This window comes from Mixophyes fleayi, chromosome 4 (genome assembly GCF_038048845.1).
Source record: "Mixophyes fleayi isolate aMixFle1 chromosome 4, aMixFle1.hap1, whole genome shotgun sequence".
NCBI classification, from domain to species: Eukaryota; Metazoa; Chordata; class Amphibia; order Anura; family Limnodynastidae; genus Mixophyes; species Mixophyes fleayi.
This window is the reverse complement of record NC_134405.1, coordinates 205,994,192-206,009,158: the sequence shown is the minus strand read 5'-3', so window position 1 is coordinate 206,009,158 and position 14,967 is coordinate 205,994,192. Positions and strand designations below refer to the sequence as shown.

Sequence of the window (14,967 nt, the reverse complement as noted above, 5' to 3'; positions counted from 1 at the left end):
CATCACCCTTCTAAATATAGCCAGATTATAGGAGGGACAACCTGGGCACTAGCCCTAGAGCCCCCACACAGTAGTATCACTACAAACTAGTTGGTCTCCTACCCCCAGAACAGCAACATTAGTGGACAACAAAATAAGGGGGTGACTGCATGGACTAGAAAATAGCAAGCTCCTATTGGTACATTCATCATCATCTATTTATTTATATAGCGCCACTAATTCCACAGCGCTGTACAGATAACTCATTCACATCAGTCCCTGCCCCATTGGAGCTTACAATCTAAATCCCCTAACATACACACACACAGACCGAGAGAAACTAATGTAAATTTTTAATAGCAGCCTATTAACCTACCAGTATGTTTTTGCAGTGTGAGAGGAAACCGGAGCACCCCCACACAAACATGGGAAGAACATACAAACTCCACACAGATAAGGCCATGGTTGGGAATTGAACTTATGACCCCAGTGCTGTGAGGCAGAAGTGCTAACCACTAAGCAACCGTGCTGCCCAGTAACACTAAGGAGATTAGCAGCTCAGTTAAAATTTGTCTTTAGCCAGGAGTGCTCCTTTAGGTAAATTACTGTGGTAGGGGGTCCCCACAAGTTGCTAGCCCAGAGACCCCCATAAATCTTAATTAGGCCATGCTCATAAGCATATCTGGTTCCTGAAAACAGTATAGAACAGATAACATGTTCAACAGATTCAGGTAACTTTAATATAAAAAGACCACAGGAGAAGAATTACACCTTTTAAAAACATGTTTGTAAAAATTGATTTTATCTTAACTTTAACAGAAATGTGGGAGTTTTACCATAGGAACCCCCTTCCTCTGCACTATTGAAATTGGACCTCCCTAAAGGATAGCCAAATCAGAGTAAACCACAAAGAGTACCCTATCCAATATCCTGACTCATCATTGTACCACTTTAGGCACCAATGTAATTACATTGTAAGGGGTCTGTTTATTAGTGGGTGGGAGAGAAGCATCACCCTTTGCCAGCAAAAGGCTTATTTTTCACTTCAGTAGATTTATCAAAGTTCCTCTGGTGCTAACCTCGATTTTGCCAAGTATTGCTGTCTCCATAAAACTCTATGGAGTAGGTGAAAAGTGTCAATTTAACAAGAGGTGAAAAGTTTAGATTTTTATCTTATGTAAAGTTAACTCCTACTGTGGAATGCGTTGATCAGGAATGTAGATATCAGAGCCCAGCTTGGCTCACAGGAACCCAACAAGTTTCCCAATATCACACAATCCAGGTCCGTAGGCAAGGCACTGACAGTGCCAATGACTCTGGAGTGAGGTCTCACCTGAGAGTCACAAGCAGGAAGGAAATGAAAAATGCACAACAAAGATGCGCCATACAAAATTACTGTGTCTTACACTACTGATCACATTTTTGAACTGAGATCAGGTTGAATATGATCTAACCTCGCTGGCAGATCAGATCATAAACCTCCACTGAGTGTATGCATTATGTTATGTTTCTGCTGAAAAGGCAAAGGCACCTATGGCAACCTGAAGAAGGCAATTGAGAGGCTCTCGGCATGAAAGATAAATATGTTGCATTACATGTTCACTGTATCTAACACTATGATCAAAAATTGTCTGAACATCCTGCTTGCCTACACCATACAACACCCCATCAATGTTAATTCAAAGTCATACATCAAACTCTTTGTTTCTGGTTTTGCAACGGTTTGTCTAACCTTCAGGTCCACACCTCCAGATGGTGTGCAGCTCTTTCTAGTTTATAGTCTAGTGGCTGTTATCACTTATTTAGTGTGCATACAAACCAGGGACATCCAGAGGTTGTCAGGTGAAAGCATTTTGTCCAAGATCAATCAATCAAAGAAAAAGTTGTGCAAACCTATTGCCATGTGTGACCAAGCATTTTGATGCAGTCCAATGATTCAAGATTCTTTTTGCTCAGAGAGCCTAAAAAAAATTACAAGTTTGGGTCTGAGCCTGGTCTTGAAAAGCTGGCAAAACTGCTTTGCTACTCACTTTAACAGTGTTTTCACAGCCCAGCTCTCAGATTTCTCAGTCACCGCCACTGTCGAAGGTGCTGAAACACTGTAAGCCCTTCAAAGACAAGGAAGAGAACCACAATGGTAAGGCAGCAGCAAATGTTACTCTTGGGGAGAAATGTCTCGGCACTTTTCGCTGGTGCTGTTGCGCAAGGATAACTTTCATAATTGGTGGCAAAACTATACTTTTTATTCCTGCGATATGTGGCGATAAAAACTATTAGTTACTGCCGAAATCAGTTGGACTTTGATAAAGAGGCCTTCTACAGGCCTAATGCAAAGCACTGCTGTGACCCACCCCTTTATGGGGAGCAAGACAGCACAGCAGAATGGAGCTCCAAGAAAGGGGCACCCACAGCTCAGATAAGGGATGGTGCGAGGCATTCATTGTGACATTTTTAAAATGTGGAATGTGCCTGATAAGTACAAAGGCTTTCCTATACTGTATAGTAATGTCAAAACTACTTTATTTAAAACCTTAATATACAGCAGTCCAGCAAGCATCCTTGTATCCCAGTTAGAAGGTGGACTGCTAGAGAGGTGTTATGTAAAAATGTTTATTATCTGAGATTTTTCTCTGAACAGAAAAAATACAATCATGCAAGGTTACTGCATTTTCTTTAATAAACTAAACAATATGTATTTAACAGAGCAATGATTTAGAAGGTTGATAGGAAAGTGTAGAGGAGGGTTAGATCACATTAAACTCCTTGCACATAGAGCAATAGCAAAGATATGTCTGATTGGCCTCTCAACATAAAGTGCAAAGTGAGCATTTTGCTTCAAAACTATCTGTCAGTTCTCAACATTGCTGTTGTTTTATTGTTCATAAAAATCGACCATACATTTGTCACTATTTGTCGTCTCTATGTCCCACGTGTAATGTAATGGTACACATAGCAAATATTGCCTTTCACTGTCATTAACTGTTTTTGTTTTAGGGTTCTGTATTTATATATCCACACAAAAAGTCTGGAGACCCGTTTAAAATATTAAATGCGTATGATAAGGAATTAATCGCTGCAGACCTTTTGACAAATGGAAACAATCACTGCTTGGTGAGCAATTCTTTTCCTTTTCTTGTAGCCAACAATGCAATACAAATGTCATCCCCTAGGATTAATATGTAATATCTCTTCAATGCCCATGTAATAACAGGTTGTACTGATATATTGCGCATGCTAATTTCATTTTCAATTTTAGAATTGTTGAGCCATATTGAGGCTGATGAAGAGTTGGCTACAAAATGGGAGTAAATTACTCTTAAAAAAGAGCACAGAAAACTAGAGTGTTTCTGCCTATGTGGAAGGCTGTACACATCTCGAGATGCGTCCACCTCTGCCTCAGCGGCATATGTGCCTGGTTTATGATAAGTCTCAATCATCAGCGAATATTTGCACCTTGCCTATATCAGGTGCAGAAGTTACATTTTAAAAGGGTCGTACACGTGTATTTTGGCAGGTCTTCATTAGCTGAATTTCTGTAAACACACCTTTACTGTACTTGGTCAACATTAGAACATACCTTCCCCCCCCCCCCCCCCCCCCCCCGTTCCACCACTACAGACGCAGCGCCAAAATTGCGCAACTCTCCATAGGTGCATATGTGTGTGCCCACTTTCTGGGCATGTGCAGAGCAATTTCATGCAAGATTGTGACAAGGAGAGTGTCAACTATTATGTATTATCGTTTAACAAGTATTAGGTACTTTTGTATAAACAAATTTCTTTAATTATGACCTATGTCATTTCCAAAATGTACAAGGGGGTTATTAGATGGACTTGTTATGAATTGAAAGCTAGGTTGTAATGCAAAGCTGACATTATATAGAATAAAGAGAGGGACAGCTGTGTAATACAAAGATTGAATGGGTTAGGCTAGGCAGCACCTACATATTCATCTAAACTTATCTTTATTTTATTTATCTGCATATTTTCCTAGAGTGTGGGAAGGTCAGGAAGAGTGCAGCTGTGGTCCCTGGAGGATGGAGCAAACATCTCCACTCTGTGTCTTGATATACAGGTATTTGGTCATTTTACTGTAGGAGAGCTATTTGGGTTACTATTCTCGTGTAACTCCACTTTGTACCATGATCAGTCTGTAGTACAGAGCGCATGTGATGCTCTTGAGTGTATTGTACTGTATCCTTGACATGCTGATTCTTCTCCACATCCACATGAACTTTACAACATAATAATCCTAATGTTTTTTTTTCCTTTAGGCCACTTGCATGGCGTGCTGCCCATCATCTCATTATGTAGCTATTGGAAGCAACAGCGGACACATTTTTTTCATTGATGTTGTGAAAGTTAAAGCTCCTCGAATAGTTAAAAGAAAACGACTTTATCATGTCCCTGTGCAACACATGCAGTGAGTTACTATATCCTTTCACTGACACAACCAGGATTTCATCCCAATTTCTTTCCATACTATACCGTGTCCCATAACAGAATTTAGGGGAGGGTTCAGCGATGCCTGAGCAGCCCCTCCCCTGGCCCCAACTTTGCTCCATTTTGGGGCATTACAGTGCATGCACCAGTCCTTGCACATGCTCAGAAGAGTAGAGTGGGGGCTTTGGGAGGGTGGTCTGGCATTGCCGTATCTCCCCTGCATACCTCTGGGACCTGTAGCAGCCGCAGTCTCCTGCAGTGGAGGTAGTTCCACCACTGTTATATACCATGCAGGACAAAACTGTTCTACAGGTAACTTTGTAGAAAAGATGATGTTGCCCATAACTATTGCAATGTCTGCCTTCATTTTCTAAACTACAAGAAACATGACGGCTAGGCTCTGATTGGTTGCTATAGGCAACACCATTTTTTCTACATACCTAGCTGCAGAAGAGTTTTCATAAATGTCCCCCTTGTCTATTGCAGCATTTAAAGTTCGAGCAGGGTAGATTTCACTGTATAAAAATGATCAGTTTTTCTTATTTTGATTTATCCTTTGGTATATTAGATGCAGGGCCGGATTAACCATAGGGCTAACTGGGCTACAGCCCAGGGGCCTCGAGCATCCAGGGGGCCCTTTTAAGTGCTCAGCAGCAGTATTGATCGGTCGGGGGTGGGGGCGCCCCCGGCGCGATCAGTGCTGCTGAGCACTTTCACTGCGGTCCTTCCCCGGCGCGCTGTAGTCTCCTTACTGAGGAGATCTCGTGAGTCTCACTCTCACGAGAGCTCCTCAGTAAAGAGCATACAGCGCGCCGGGGAAGGACTGCAATGCCAGGAGAAGGAGGTAAGCGCCTTGGGGGTGGCTCGGCTCACCGGGGGGGGGGGGGGGGCTCAGATCACAGGGGGGCCCTCACGGGGGAATGGAGGCCCTCTTAGCCCAGGGGCCTCCATTCCCTTAATCCGGCTCTGATTAGATGGGGGTCTTCATTAATAAGTAGAAGATGTAACCATAACTTTTTAATTTTTATTTTGTGCAGGCCTAAAAAACAGCAAAATTCAGTGTGGGTGGGATTTTACAGAGTTGCTAGAATTAAAATTTTATTCTTAATAAATACAATACCCACTACTGAACAACATCCTACTTTACTTACACTCATGACTCAATTTAACACTTTTGGAGGTATCCTCCAGCACGACAGCCATTACTCAACCTGAGCAGACGTAGCGCCATGGTTGTCATCAGGTTGAGTAGAGGAGCTGTCGGTGATTGCAGACTACTAAGAAAGAAGGTATCTGGTTGCATGTCCATGGATGCTGTCCAATCAGGTGCCGCAGTCACTACACGTCCAGCCTGAGAAGTTAGAATTGTGAGCTTAGTCCCCTCCCCAATACTGACACCTCCTCTCCCTCTCCTCTAACAGGGATAGCCCAATTGGACATCCGTACATTAGTGCTACATAAAAGGTAAAGGAGTTGGGGATAGCCAATAGTGGGAAAAACCTTTTAAGAAAACATGATTCTATGATGAAAAACGCCAGCAATAATAGGAAATTTAGGGCAGAGCTGATGGATAGGTAGAACAATCAGCTGCTACTTGGGGGGCATGGAGTAGACATAATCAGTTTTTACCCTGCTTCAGAGTGTCAAAAAGAGAGCTGTTCGGTAGCACACAAAAGGATCATATTTACTATGCAACCTTGTAGGTACGCTATGTGGATGTGTGCAGGCCTACAGTGATGGGTCAGGTTTGGTATTTTAACCATGGGTGTCAACAAACCTTTTCTCGCCAATGAGGAAATTGTAATCTCTTTCAACTTTTACTAATACACAAATGCAGATAAGAACATGGTTTTTACACACTTGTTGTTTTATTTCATAGTTTTGATCAAAAAGGCAATTTTCTCATGACTGGAGCTGCTGATGGACATATATTTATTTTAGATGCCAGACCATCTAGTTCATTCCAGGTTCTTGGATACACAGGTAGGGGTCTAGATGTCATTTGCTATCAAACCATAAATAGAATATACTGAAATATTATTAAACATATTTAAAAAAATGGTAGATTGTGAAGTTCTAATCTTGAAAACGTAATACCTAGTGATGGCTGTTAATTGATCGGATACTGCTTACTGTAATCAAGCAAGCATTCTAACATCAGTCCTTAATAAAAGTGCACTTTGAAATACAGATTAATTTCCCGCTCCTGTGTACATTGCCGACGGTATTTTAAAACTGCGTACAGTGGGGCAGTAGACAAATTGTACGTTAAACTGCACTTATGCTTATCTTTGCACAGCAAGCGCCAGTTTGAAAATGGAGAGCAATATGTAAATAGGGGTTGGCAGTTAGTAGAAAGGCCAGTGTTTCATAGAACACAGGATAACTACCAGTATTGTATAGGCTTTACACAGATGACTTTTAGTTTTAAGCTGAGAGCCCCTTACTTTAACAAACTAGGTTTATATAAAATCAATGAAATTATGTTGCTTAATAAACATCCAATAGCACTGCATACAGGGGGGGGGGGCACATACACTAGAAACTTTTAATTGAAGTGAAAATAATTATATGAGGTGTATGTATATTGAGGCTATTGGGTACTGTCATGGAAGGCAGATATTTTGGACAAAGAATACTATAGTCTTTACCCCCTCGAAGTGGGAAATCATAAACCTCAGTGTGTTGCCTAAAGGGTTTGTTGGTATTTGTTGGCATTGTCTTACACAATGCTGTTATGGGCCCCTGGTGTGCAGTAATCAGACAGAACGGTAGGCTGGTATTTCTTCCCATTAAGGTTCCAGAAAACTAGTAGGAATTCAATTCAGGATTAATTTCATAAAATGATAACTAGATATTCCAATTCCAATTCAATCAAAACTAATTCTATAATTGCAGCTCCAGATTTTCAGTTTCTACATTATCAAAGAAGCAAAGTGTTTTGTTAAAACAGAATATATATATATACCTGAGAAATGTTCCTAAAGCATTTATTAAACATATATTAGTAACATGAATAGAGCAAATGTATCACCATTAAAATAAAGTAATGTAAGTTGGTTGTTCACCACAATATTTACAAATCATGATCTTTTTATTTTATTTTGGCCAATTTGTGACTATGCCTTCTTTATTGCTGTTTACTTATATTAGCACATACGCCCAGCCATTTAACAGATGTAAATTTACCAGCCTTGCCAATCTATTGCCAGACTAACCAATCAAAAGAGCCTTGGGAAGGCCCACACAATTCATTGTTATACAAACCCCTCCTACAGTTATGGTTAAGATGTGTGATGCATTGGACTTCAGTGCAGCGACCAGTGATGGCTACCACATTATATTATGCATCTTAGTGTACACCAGCATGGCTTACTTAATCATCTGATGCAATTGGGACAAGTGAGCAGTTACTCATATATTAGCTCTGATTGGCCAATGCAAATCAGGATAGTTTATTGCACATTTATACTGTGTGCGCCAAGTTATTAAAACACTAAAATAGACAGCTGTGATAGCAGTAACTGATTGTCAGTAGCCAATTATCACATTTCATAATATTGTATACTTATATAGGAAGATCTTCTTTTCTCTCACAGTGGTTGGTGGACACATTCTGTCGCTGTCATCACTAAGCTCAGTGGACACACAACACATCAAAGCCCTGGCACTTGTGTGTACCATGGAAGAGAAGGAGAAAGAGGAGGGAGGCACCCAGCTAGAGCTGTTTTCTCTGTCTCTGCAAATATTATCAAGTAAATGCTACAGAGAGTGTGTGTGTATATGTGTGTGTGTCTAGTGTGTTTTATTGTTTCAAGTAGGCTATATTGGTATATTATAAATATATGCTTGTTGGTAAATGTGGTCATACACCAGAGGTCACAGGGGTTTAGGGAAACTAATGTGCACAGAAAGGTGAAGTGTTTCCTGGTTGTTGTACTAATAGGTTCTATTGAATACATTGATCCGCGTGGGATGTTTAAAGACAGCATGGTCCAGAAGCAACAATACAAAGTGGAACAGCCTCTATTTTCAGCTGTTCTCGGAAGTAATGGCAGCTCAATCTACGGGTACTGCAGTGATTCCCCGCTTATTTACAAGTTTTTGTTGCCAAAGGTAAATGTATTTTAGGCTATTGTTTAATTGAAAAATGTCAAAGCTGTATTACTTTGCCAAATATAGAATTGTTTTCTAGCTTATATGTCACATTGCAAGAAAGGAGGATCAAAAGTCGCTACTACATTAATTTATGCTTTTTGGTTTACTCTTTTTAATTGTTCTTTTAGCATATAGACCATTTATATCACAGACAGATACATAAGAACTTCACATTATGCAAGAACCATGCTCCCTCTTTATGTCTCAATGCTACAACTGGATATATAAGAACAGTATAAATTCATGTTAAACGATTGGCATGACAAATGGGGGGAGCTCTACATGCTTAACATAGCATTACAATAATTTGTAAATTCCACTATTGCTTCCAATTGCATGTTCTTATGTAATACAGCATTAATCAGCATTGCATTGTAAATATCCTGCCATCTCAGTCCATTCATTTTCGTTTCATTTGTTATTCTATTGCAGGCAACATTTTAAATAGATTTGTGCCTTATTAAAATGAACTAGATTTTGTCTTCACTGTGTGTTTGTTGATTCCAGCTCCACTTTTTTTTATTTAAATAGATTATCCATGGCGCTAAAAGGAGGATTCAAGTATGCAATAACATTAGCCTTGCAAACTAACACAAATAAACATAATAAAATGGAAGGAACAAAATAATAACACTATTAACTATATATTTTATACATTAATGGTGTTTATTCTTATTTTTTATTTGTCACCAAACAAATGTATTATTTTTATTTATTATTATTATTATTATTATTATTCTTTATTTATTTATAAAATGTCAGCATATTGCACAGTGCTGTATATTGAGGAAATCATGATATAAATATATAGCATAAAACGATGACCCTGGCAAAGCAGGTTTCCAATCGAAGAGGTGTGGGGAACAATTTATACATAAGGTTGCAAAATACAGTTGTAGCTGTTGGTAGGGATAATGTGTAATTTCTGTAAGGCAGAAGCATTATCAGCCACCAATATTAAAGCAACCATTGGTGACTGGAAGGTAGAGACATGAAAGATGAACCAGTTACTGTATAAAAGTCAAGACAGTTCAGCTACTGGCAACCATGATAGTCTTTCCCCATTTATATCCAAAGGTTTCCGCTCTTGTACTGCATAGGCACTCCTATGGATAGCCACAGGCTTAAAGTAGCTGTTCTCTCTGTATTTTTCTTTGACCTTATGCTCACTGCTGGACGCAGAGCCAGGACACTTGTTCACCCTGTTCACAGAAGTTGTGACAGCTGCTACCAAGGAGGCTACTAAGATCACCAAAGGAGGAGCAGAGATGGCACGAGCAATGACAGTTGTCCTTGGTGTGCTGACACTTCTTGGCACCACCTTGTGATTTCCCACTGCCTTCACATATTTTTATCCATTTTATATTTGTGAGAAGCTGATTATGTTTGAGATAGGGCACAGAGCAGATCTAACGTGCAGCCATTTCCAGCTAGACAAGTGCATTTTGTGTAAGTTTGTAGAGATAGATGCTGAAAAATAACGCTAGTTAAAAGCAGAAATGAAACGTTGTACTTTGTCCTCACTTTTAAATCATATTATGAAAGTTCCCCTGCATCACAGTGTGCTAGATCTGCATTGTATTGTAGCGAGCGTTAATGCTTCTCAACACAGCAAGGCAGCATAAAAATTGATGAAAAGTATAATGAAGGCATATCAGAAAGTGTGAGTTCAGATCCATTCATTCATGTTATTTCTTGAACTATTTAGTAATCTTTAAGAACACTCATTAAATGCTTATAATGAATGCCAGTGTGTACAAAACCTTATTACTCTGAAACTTATTGACTTTTAATATATGGCAAGTAAATACGTTTTTAGGCGCTTGGTTTGTAGACACTTTTAGTCTCATATATGCTCCTGATGATAGTTTTCTGCTGCCTATTCAAAAATTCATCATACACATTCTAACACATTTTGAGGCTTTGTCATTAGCTACTACTGGTATATGGCAGTATCAGCCATATTAGTCAACTATATATTCAGACAACACTTTATTTACAGCTGATCATACAAACAGAATATATGGAAGGCCCAAATGTATGTAAGAAATACGCTTACATAAGACAAATCATATTACAAAATATGGCATACAATAAAGAAATGATTAAAAACCTTTTTCAAAATAGTTTCTGGGACCACTTATCTTCCATGATACAGAAACAGGCAATGCTAATTTGTTTTTAGTTTTCACTGTTTCTATGTATTTTATTATGGTGGTGTAAATACTACAAGACATAGATAACTATAAACCATTTCCTTTCATTAATCGAACTACCAGTAGACCGTTATCTGTTTGGTTACTATGTGTTTGAGCACTTTGTTATATGCACTATTAGATTAGCTACACCAGTTAATGCAAACATTGTGCTGCTAGTGAACGCATCTCATTTGTCTCTAGGAAGCCTCTGGTGATCTAGTTAAAGTCCTCCAAGCAGAAAGGAAGGTGCGTGGGAGTCATATGGGACCTGGCTCTCTTTACTTGTCTCCTCATCACAAGTGGTTGGCTATATCTGCAAGTGATGGAATGTTATATCTTCAAGATGCATTTACCTTGGTAAGTATATATAGAAAAGGTCATTTTTGTTACTCAGATAAACAATTCCCTTCCAAGGTAACAGCAATAGATCTTTGTATGTCCACAATTACTTATTGCTTAAACACATAATCCCATGTTTCCACTGCACATGCCTTAATAATAGTGCAAATGACAAATGCTCAAAACACAAATATTTAAAAACAATATGACCGATTATGTTGTAACTTGGAAGATTTTCCGTATTTCATTTATAACAGTGTGAATGATCTTGTGGGAATAGTCATGGATTGATGACCAGTAGGTGCAGCCATTGTATCATCAGGGTATGCCACAATGTGCATACTTACTATATCAGACTGAATATTGTGCCCACCTGTACGTTGAACCAGACCTTTGGCAGTGATTGTGCAAGTACACACTCAATGGAAATATTCACAATGACCATAAGTGCCAATTGTTGCAGACCTAATGTAATAAGAATTTATGGCTACATGGAAATTGATCAAAAACCAAGTATTTTCTCAATGTTAATAATTATGAATAGAAAGTGAAAGATGTTGCAAATGAAAGGTATATGAAATGGCGACAGATGACACAAATTGGCTATATTTGGCTTTATTTATCTCAGCATGATCAACTTTAAATATACACAACAGTTTGGGACTCCGTGGTAATACAGTTTTTGCTAATTAAAGAAGTCTATTGGTTTTCGCACATATAGACCAATTGTGCATGCTGCAGATTCTGTGGGGTAATATACATAAAATATGTTCATGATGATGACAATCATAATAGTGACTAATGCTAAAAAGAAAATCATTTTTAATATAATTTGCACTTTCATGTTACTTATGTGTACAACCTAGTTTTATTTATTTCTTTTAAAGAATAGTGTTCAGCAACAATTATGTTTTTGCATTTATTGTGGTATTGTTTTACTTTTCTTGATATTGGCAATTTCATGTACCGATTTTTGGTTGAACTACTTCTTTTGCCTCTTGGAGAGTAGCACAATATTATCTATACAGTGCTGACATATTACACAAAACTGTACATTGAGGAGATCATGATGGAAATAAATTGCATTTAATGACGGGAACCCAAACCTGTGTGGGGAACAATTAGTACATAAGGTAGCAGAATGACAATTGAAGCTGTTGGAGGGGAAGTTTGAATCATTATCACTCATCAAGATTAAAGCAGACATTGACAGCTGCCATTTCTATCCATCTACTGGTGGTGTGGTACAGATGGAATGAGGAGAGACAGTGGATGGTGGAGACACGAACGATTAATTAGTCATTGTACAAATCTCAGCTGCTGGCAGCCATGACTGTCTTTCAACATTTATATTAATTAAACCTCCATCAAAGCCGAGAATCTATTCTTAATTTGGTGTCAAATGGCGAGTGATTATGCTGCATAGCCATAAGTGTGTCCCTGACCGCCTTGAGGTGGTTGATACATTCTTTCCTCTACCACCTTCTGGAAATCCAGAAGCTTGCTATATAGCTATCTAACTGGGCACAGAACCATGACACTGGTTTCACCTGTTCACAGATATATACAAAGCCTTGAAATATCACTGTCCTAGGTGTGTTGAAAATCCCTGGCACCTCCTTGTAATTTCCCACTGTCTTCACACACTGTTTTATATTTGTTAGAAGAAGGTTATATGAGAGCAACAGAGCTGATCTAAAGTACATCCATCTTATTCAAAGATATAATGTGTCCTCACCAATCCCCGCTCCACCACACCCCCAGTTTAGTGCTTTTTTTAAATTTAAAATGGCAAGGATAAGGAACGGTTGGAGGAAATAAATTCTAGATATAAGTTCCACGTGTAAAGCCCATGAAGGCCATGAAGTAATAACTGCATACCAGACATTACACTTTATGAAATTAAACAATTACAGACACATTTTTTCTGTGATGCATCTCTAATATCTATTAATTAATTAGCATACCAGTTAAGTAATGTACATCTTAGCAAGACAACACTTAGAATTTGGACTGTTTGTAACCACAGAGAACTTGAGCTGAGTACTTTGAATATTAAATTTGATGTAGGAACAAGGTTACAGTGCTTCACAATGATACCAAGCTTCTCCAGAATACCTTCTAAGCTACACATTGTCTTCTAATTTCCAGGAGATCTTTGCTCAGATATGTTGTCATTCATATCACACTGGGGGCATCTGCTCGTTGGCATTTTCTTCAGATGGAAATACGGTGGTTACTACAGGGATGAGAGATGGTACAATTGTGTGTCTGGGGTGGAGGTGAGTGTGGCAACCAAATTAATCATGAATATGGGCAAAAATTAGCTCATATTATTGACACATTGAAATTTTATGTTAAATGTCAGCCATGCTGCTCAGGCATTGTGCATCCCCTGTGCATTGTAAAACATATGACAGAGATTGATGTCCTCAGTCACTGATATCAATGTCTACTCCAGGGGGTACATTTATCAAGCTACTGGTTTGAAAAAGTGGAAATGTTGCCTATAGCAACCAATTAGATTCTAGTTATCATTTATTTAGTACATTGTACAAAATGACAGCTAGAATCTGATTGGTTTCTATAGCCAACATCTGCACTTTTTCAAACCCTCAGCTTGATAAATATACACCCAGTACTTACATATCCTGATCTCAGCCATCATATTTAGTATATTACTATCACAGACGTCGGTGGACGTATTTACATAATACAGTGTGGTAATGTTATATAATGTGCTTGTGTTCACAGACCTTCTGGGAATCGTTTACTGAATGCAGCTTATGAGTATGGTAGGACTCTCAGCATTTCTCTTCGGGAGGCAATATTCAATGAAAATGAGGTTTTGCGCAAAATGGCACCATGGACACCTGATGTTGATGCCACACCTGTTCCAGATAAAGAGGTCTATTACCTAATTATCTGTCTTTAATCTCAAACTGTTCTTTCTGTGAATCTTATGTCCATGCAGTTTCCTGAAGTTTACTCAAACATAGTGGAATGGATAAAAGTTTGGGTAAACAAGAGACAGAATATTGTAGTAATTGTTGTAAGCTGAAAATGAAGGCCTATATTCATCAGTAGGGAACCTCCGGGATCAGTCCTGGGTCCTGTTTTGTTTATTGTATGCATTAGTGATATTAGTTGTGGCTTTCAAATGTAAGATAAACCTTTTTTCAGATGAAACAAAGATGTGTAACAAGGTTGATACCTCTAGAAGGGCAAAAACAAATGCTTAGTAATTAAAAGAAAATAGAGGAATGGACTAACATGTGGAATCTTAAATGTAATATATCAAAATGTACAGTAATGTCTATGGAACATAAACATCCAAAAACATAATACCACATGAATGGTTATGTAATACCAACAACAGAGCAAAGGTGCATTGGCGGAGCCACCATGGATTCAGAGGGGGCAGCAACTATGAGGCCTGGAGGTGAGGCGGGTCCAGCAATAAGTCCCGCCCCTCTAAGGCACCCACACCTCCACGGCCCCCCACATCTGAAAAGAACAGAGCAGTATCTTCTTCTGAGAGGCGCGTGCACTGGCTCCTCTGTGTTCAGAACAGTGCAGTGGGCCCAGGAGAATACAATGCCACTCCCGTTTTATGTAAATCAAACATTAGAATAAAACTATACATGGTAGCTCGTAAAGTCCTACTCTTCAAGGTAAAGTATTAACTCAACCCATGTCACTGAGACTAATGTTATCAAGTAGTGTATGAAAGTATATAGTGTATGTGTACAACTCATTATCAATCAGAACTTAATACTGTCTCTTTAGAAGTCCATTGACTTAATGAAGAATTACATTGAAAGTGATTAAATGTTACAATAATAACACAA

General features: G+C 38.8%; 1 protein-coding gene across 3 annotated transcripts in view; it reads left to right on the top strand.

Annotated features, from left to right (window-relative positions):
- The window catches only part of CFAP43 (cilia and flagella associated protein 43), a 93,486-nt gene that overhangs the window by 29,952 nt on the left and 48,567 nt on the right, over positions 1 to 14,967 (top strand). For all 3 annotated transcript variants that reach the window (XM_075209188.1, XM_075209189.1, XM_075209190.1), the window contains exons 9-17: positions 2,974 to 3,090; positions 3,973 to 4,053; positions 4,253 to 4,401; positions 6,301 to 6,404; positions 8,021 to 8,176; positions 8,368 to 8,537; positions 10,979 to 11,134; positions 13,268 to 13,398; positions 13,871 to 14,024. In XM_075209188.1, the coding sequence (XP_075065289.1) occupies positions 2,974 to 3,090; positions 3,973 to 4,053; positions 4,253 to 4,401; positions 6,301 to 6,404; positions 8,021 to 8,176; positions 8,368 to 8,537; positions 10,979 to 11,134; positions 13,268 to 13,398; positions 13,871 to 14,024 (1,218 nt within the window). The remainder of the gene's footprint in view (positions 1 to 2,973; positions 3,091 to 3,972; positions 4,054 to 4,252; positions 4,402 to 6,300; positions 6,405 to 8,020; positions 8,177 to 8,367; positions 8,538 to 10,978; positions 11,135 to 13,267; positions 13,399 to 13,870; positions 14,025 to 14,967) is intronic.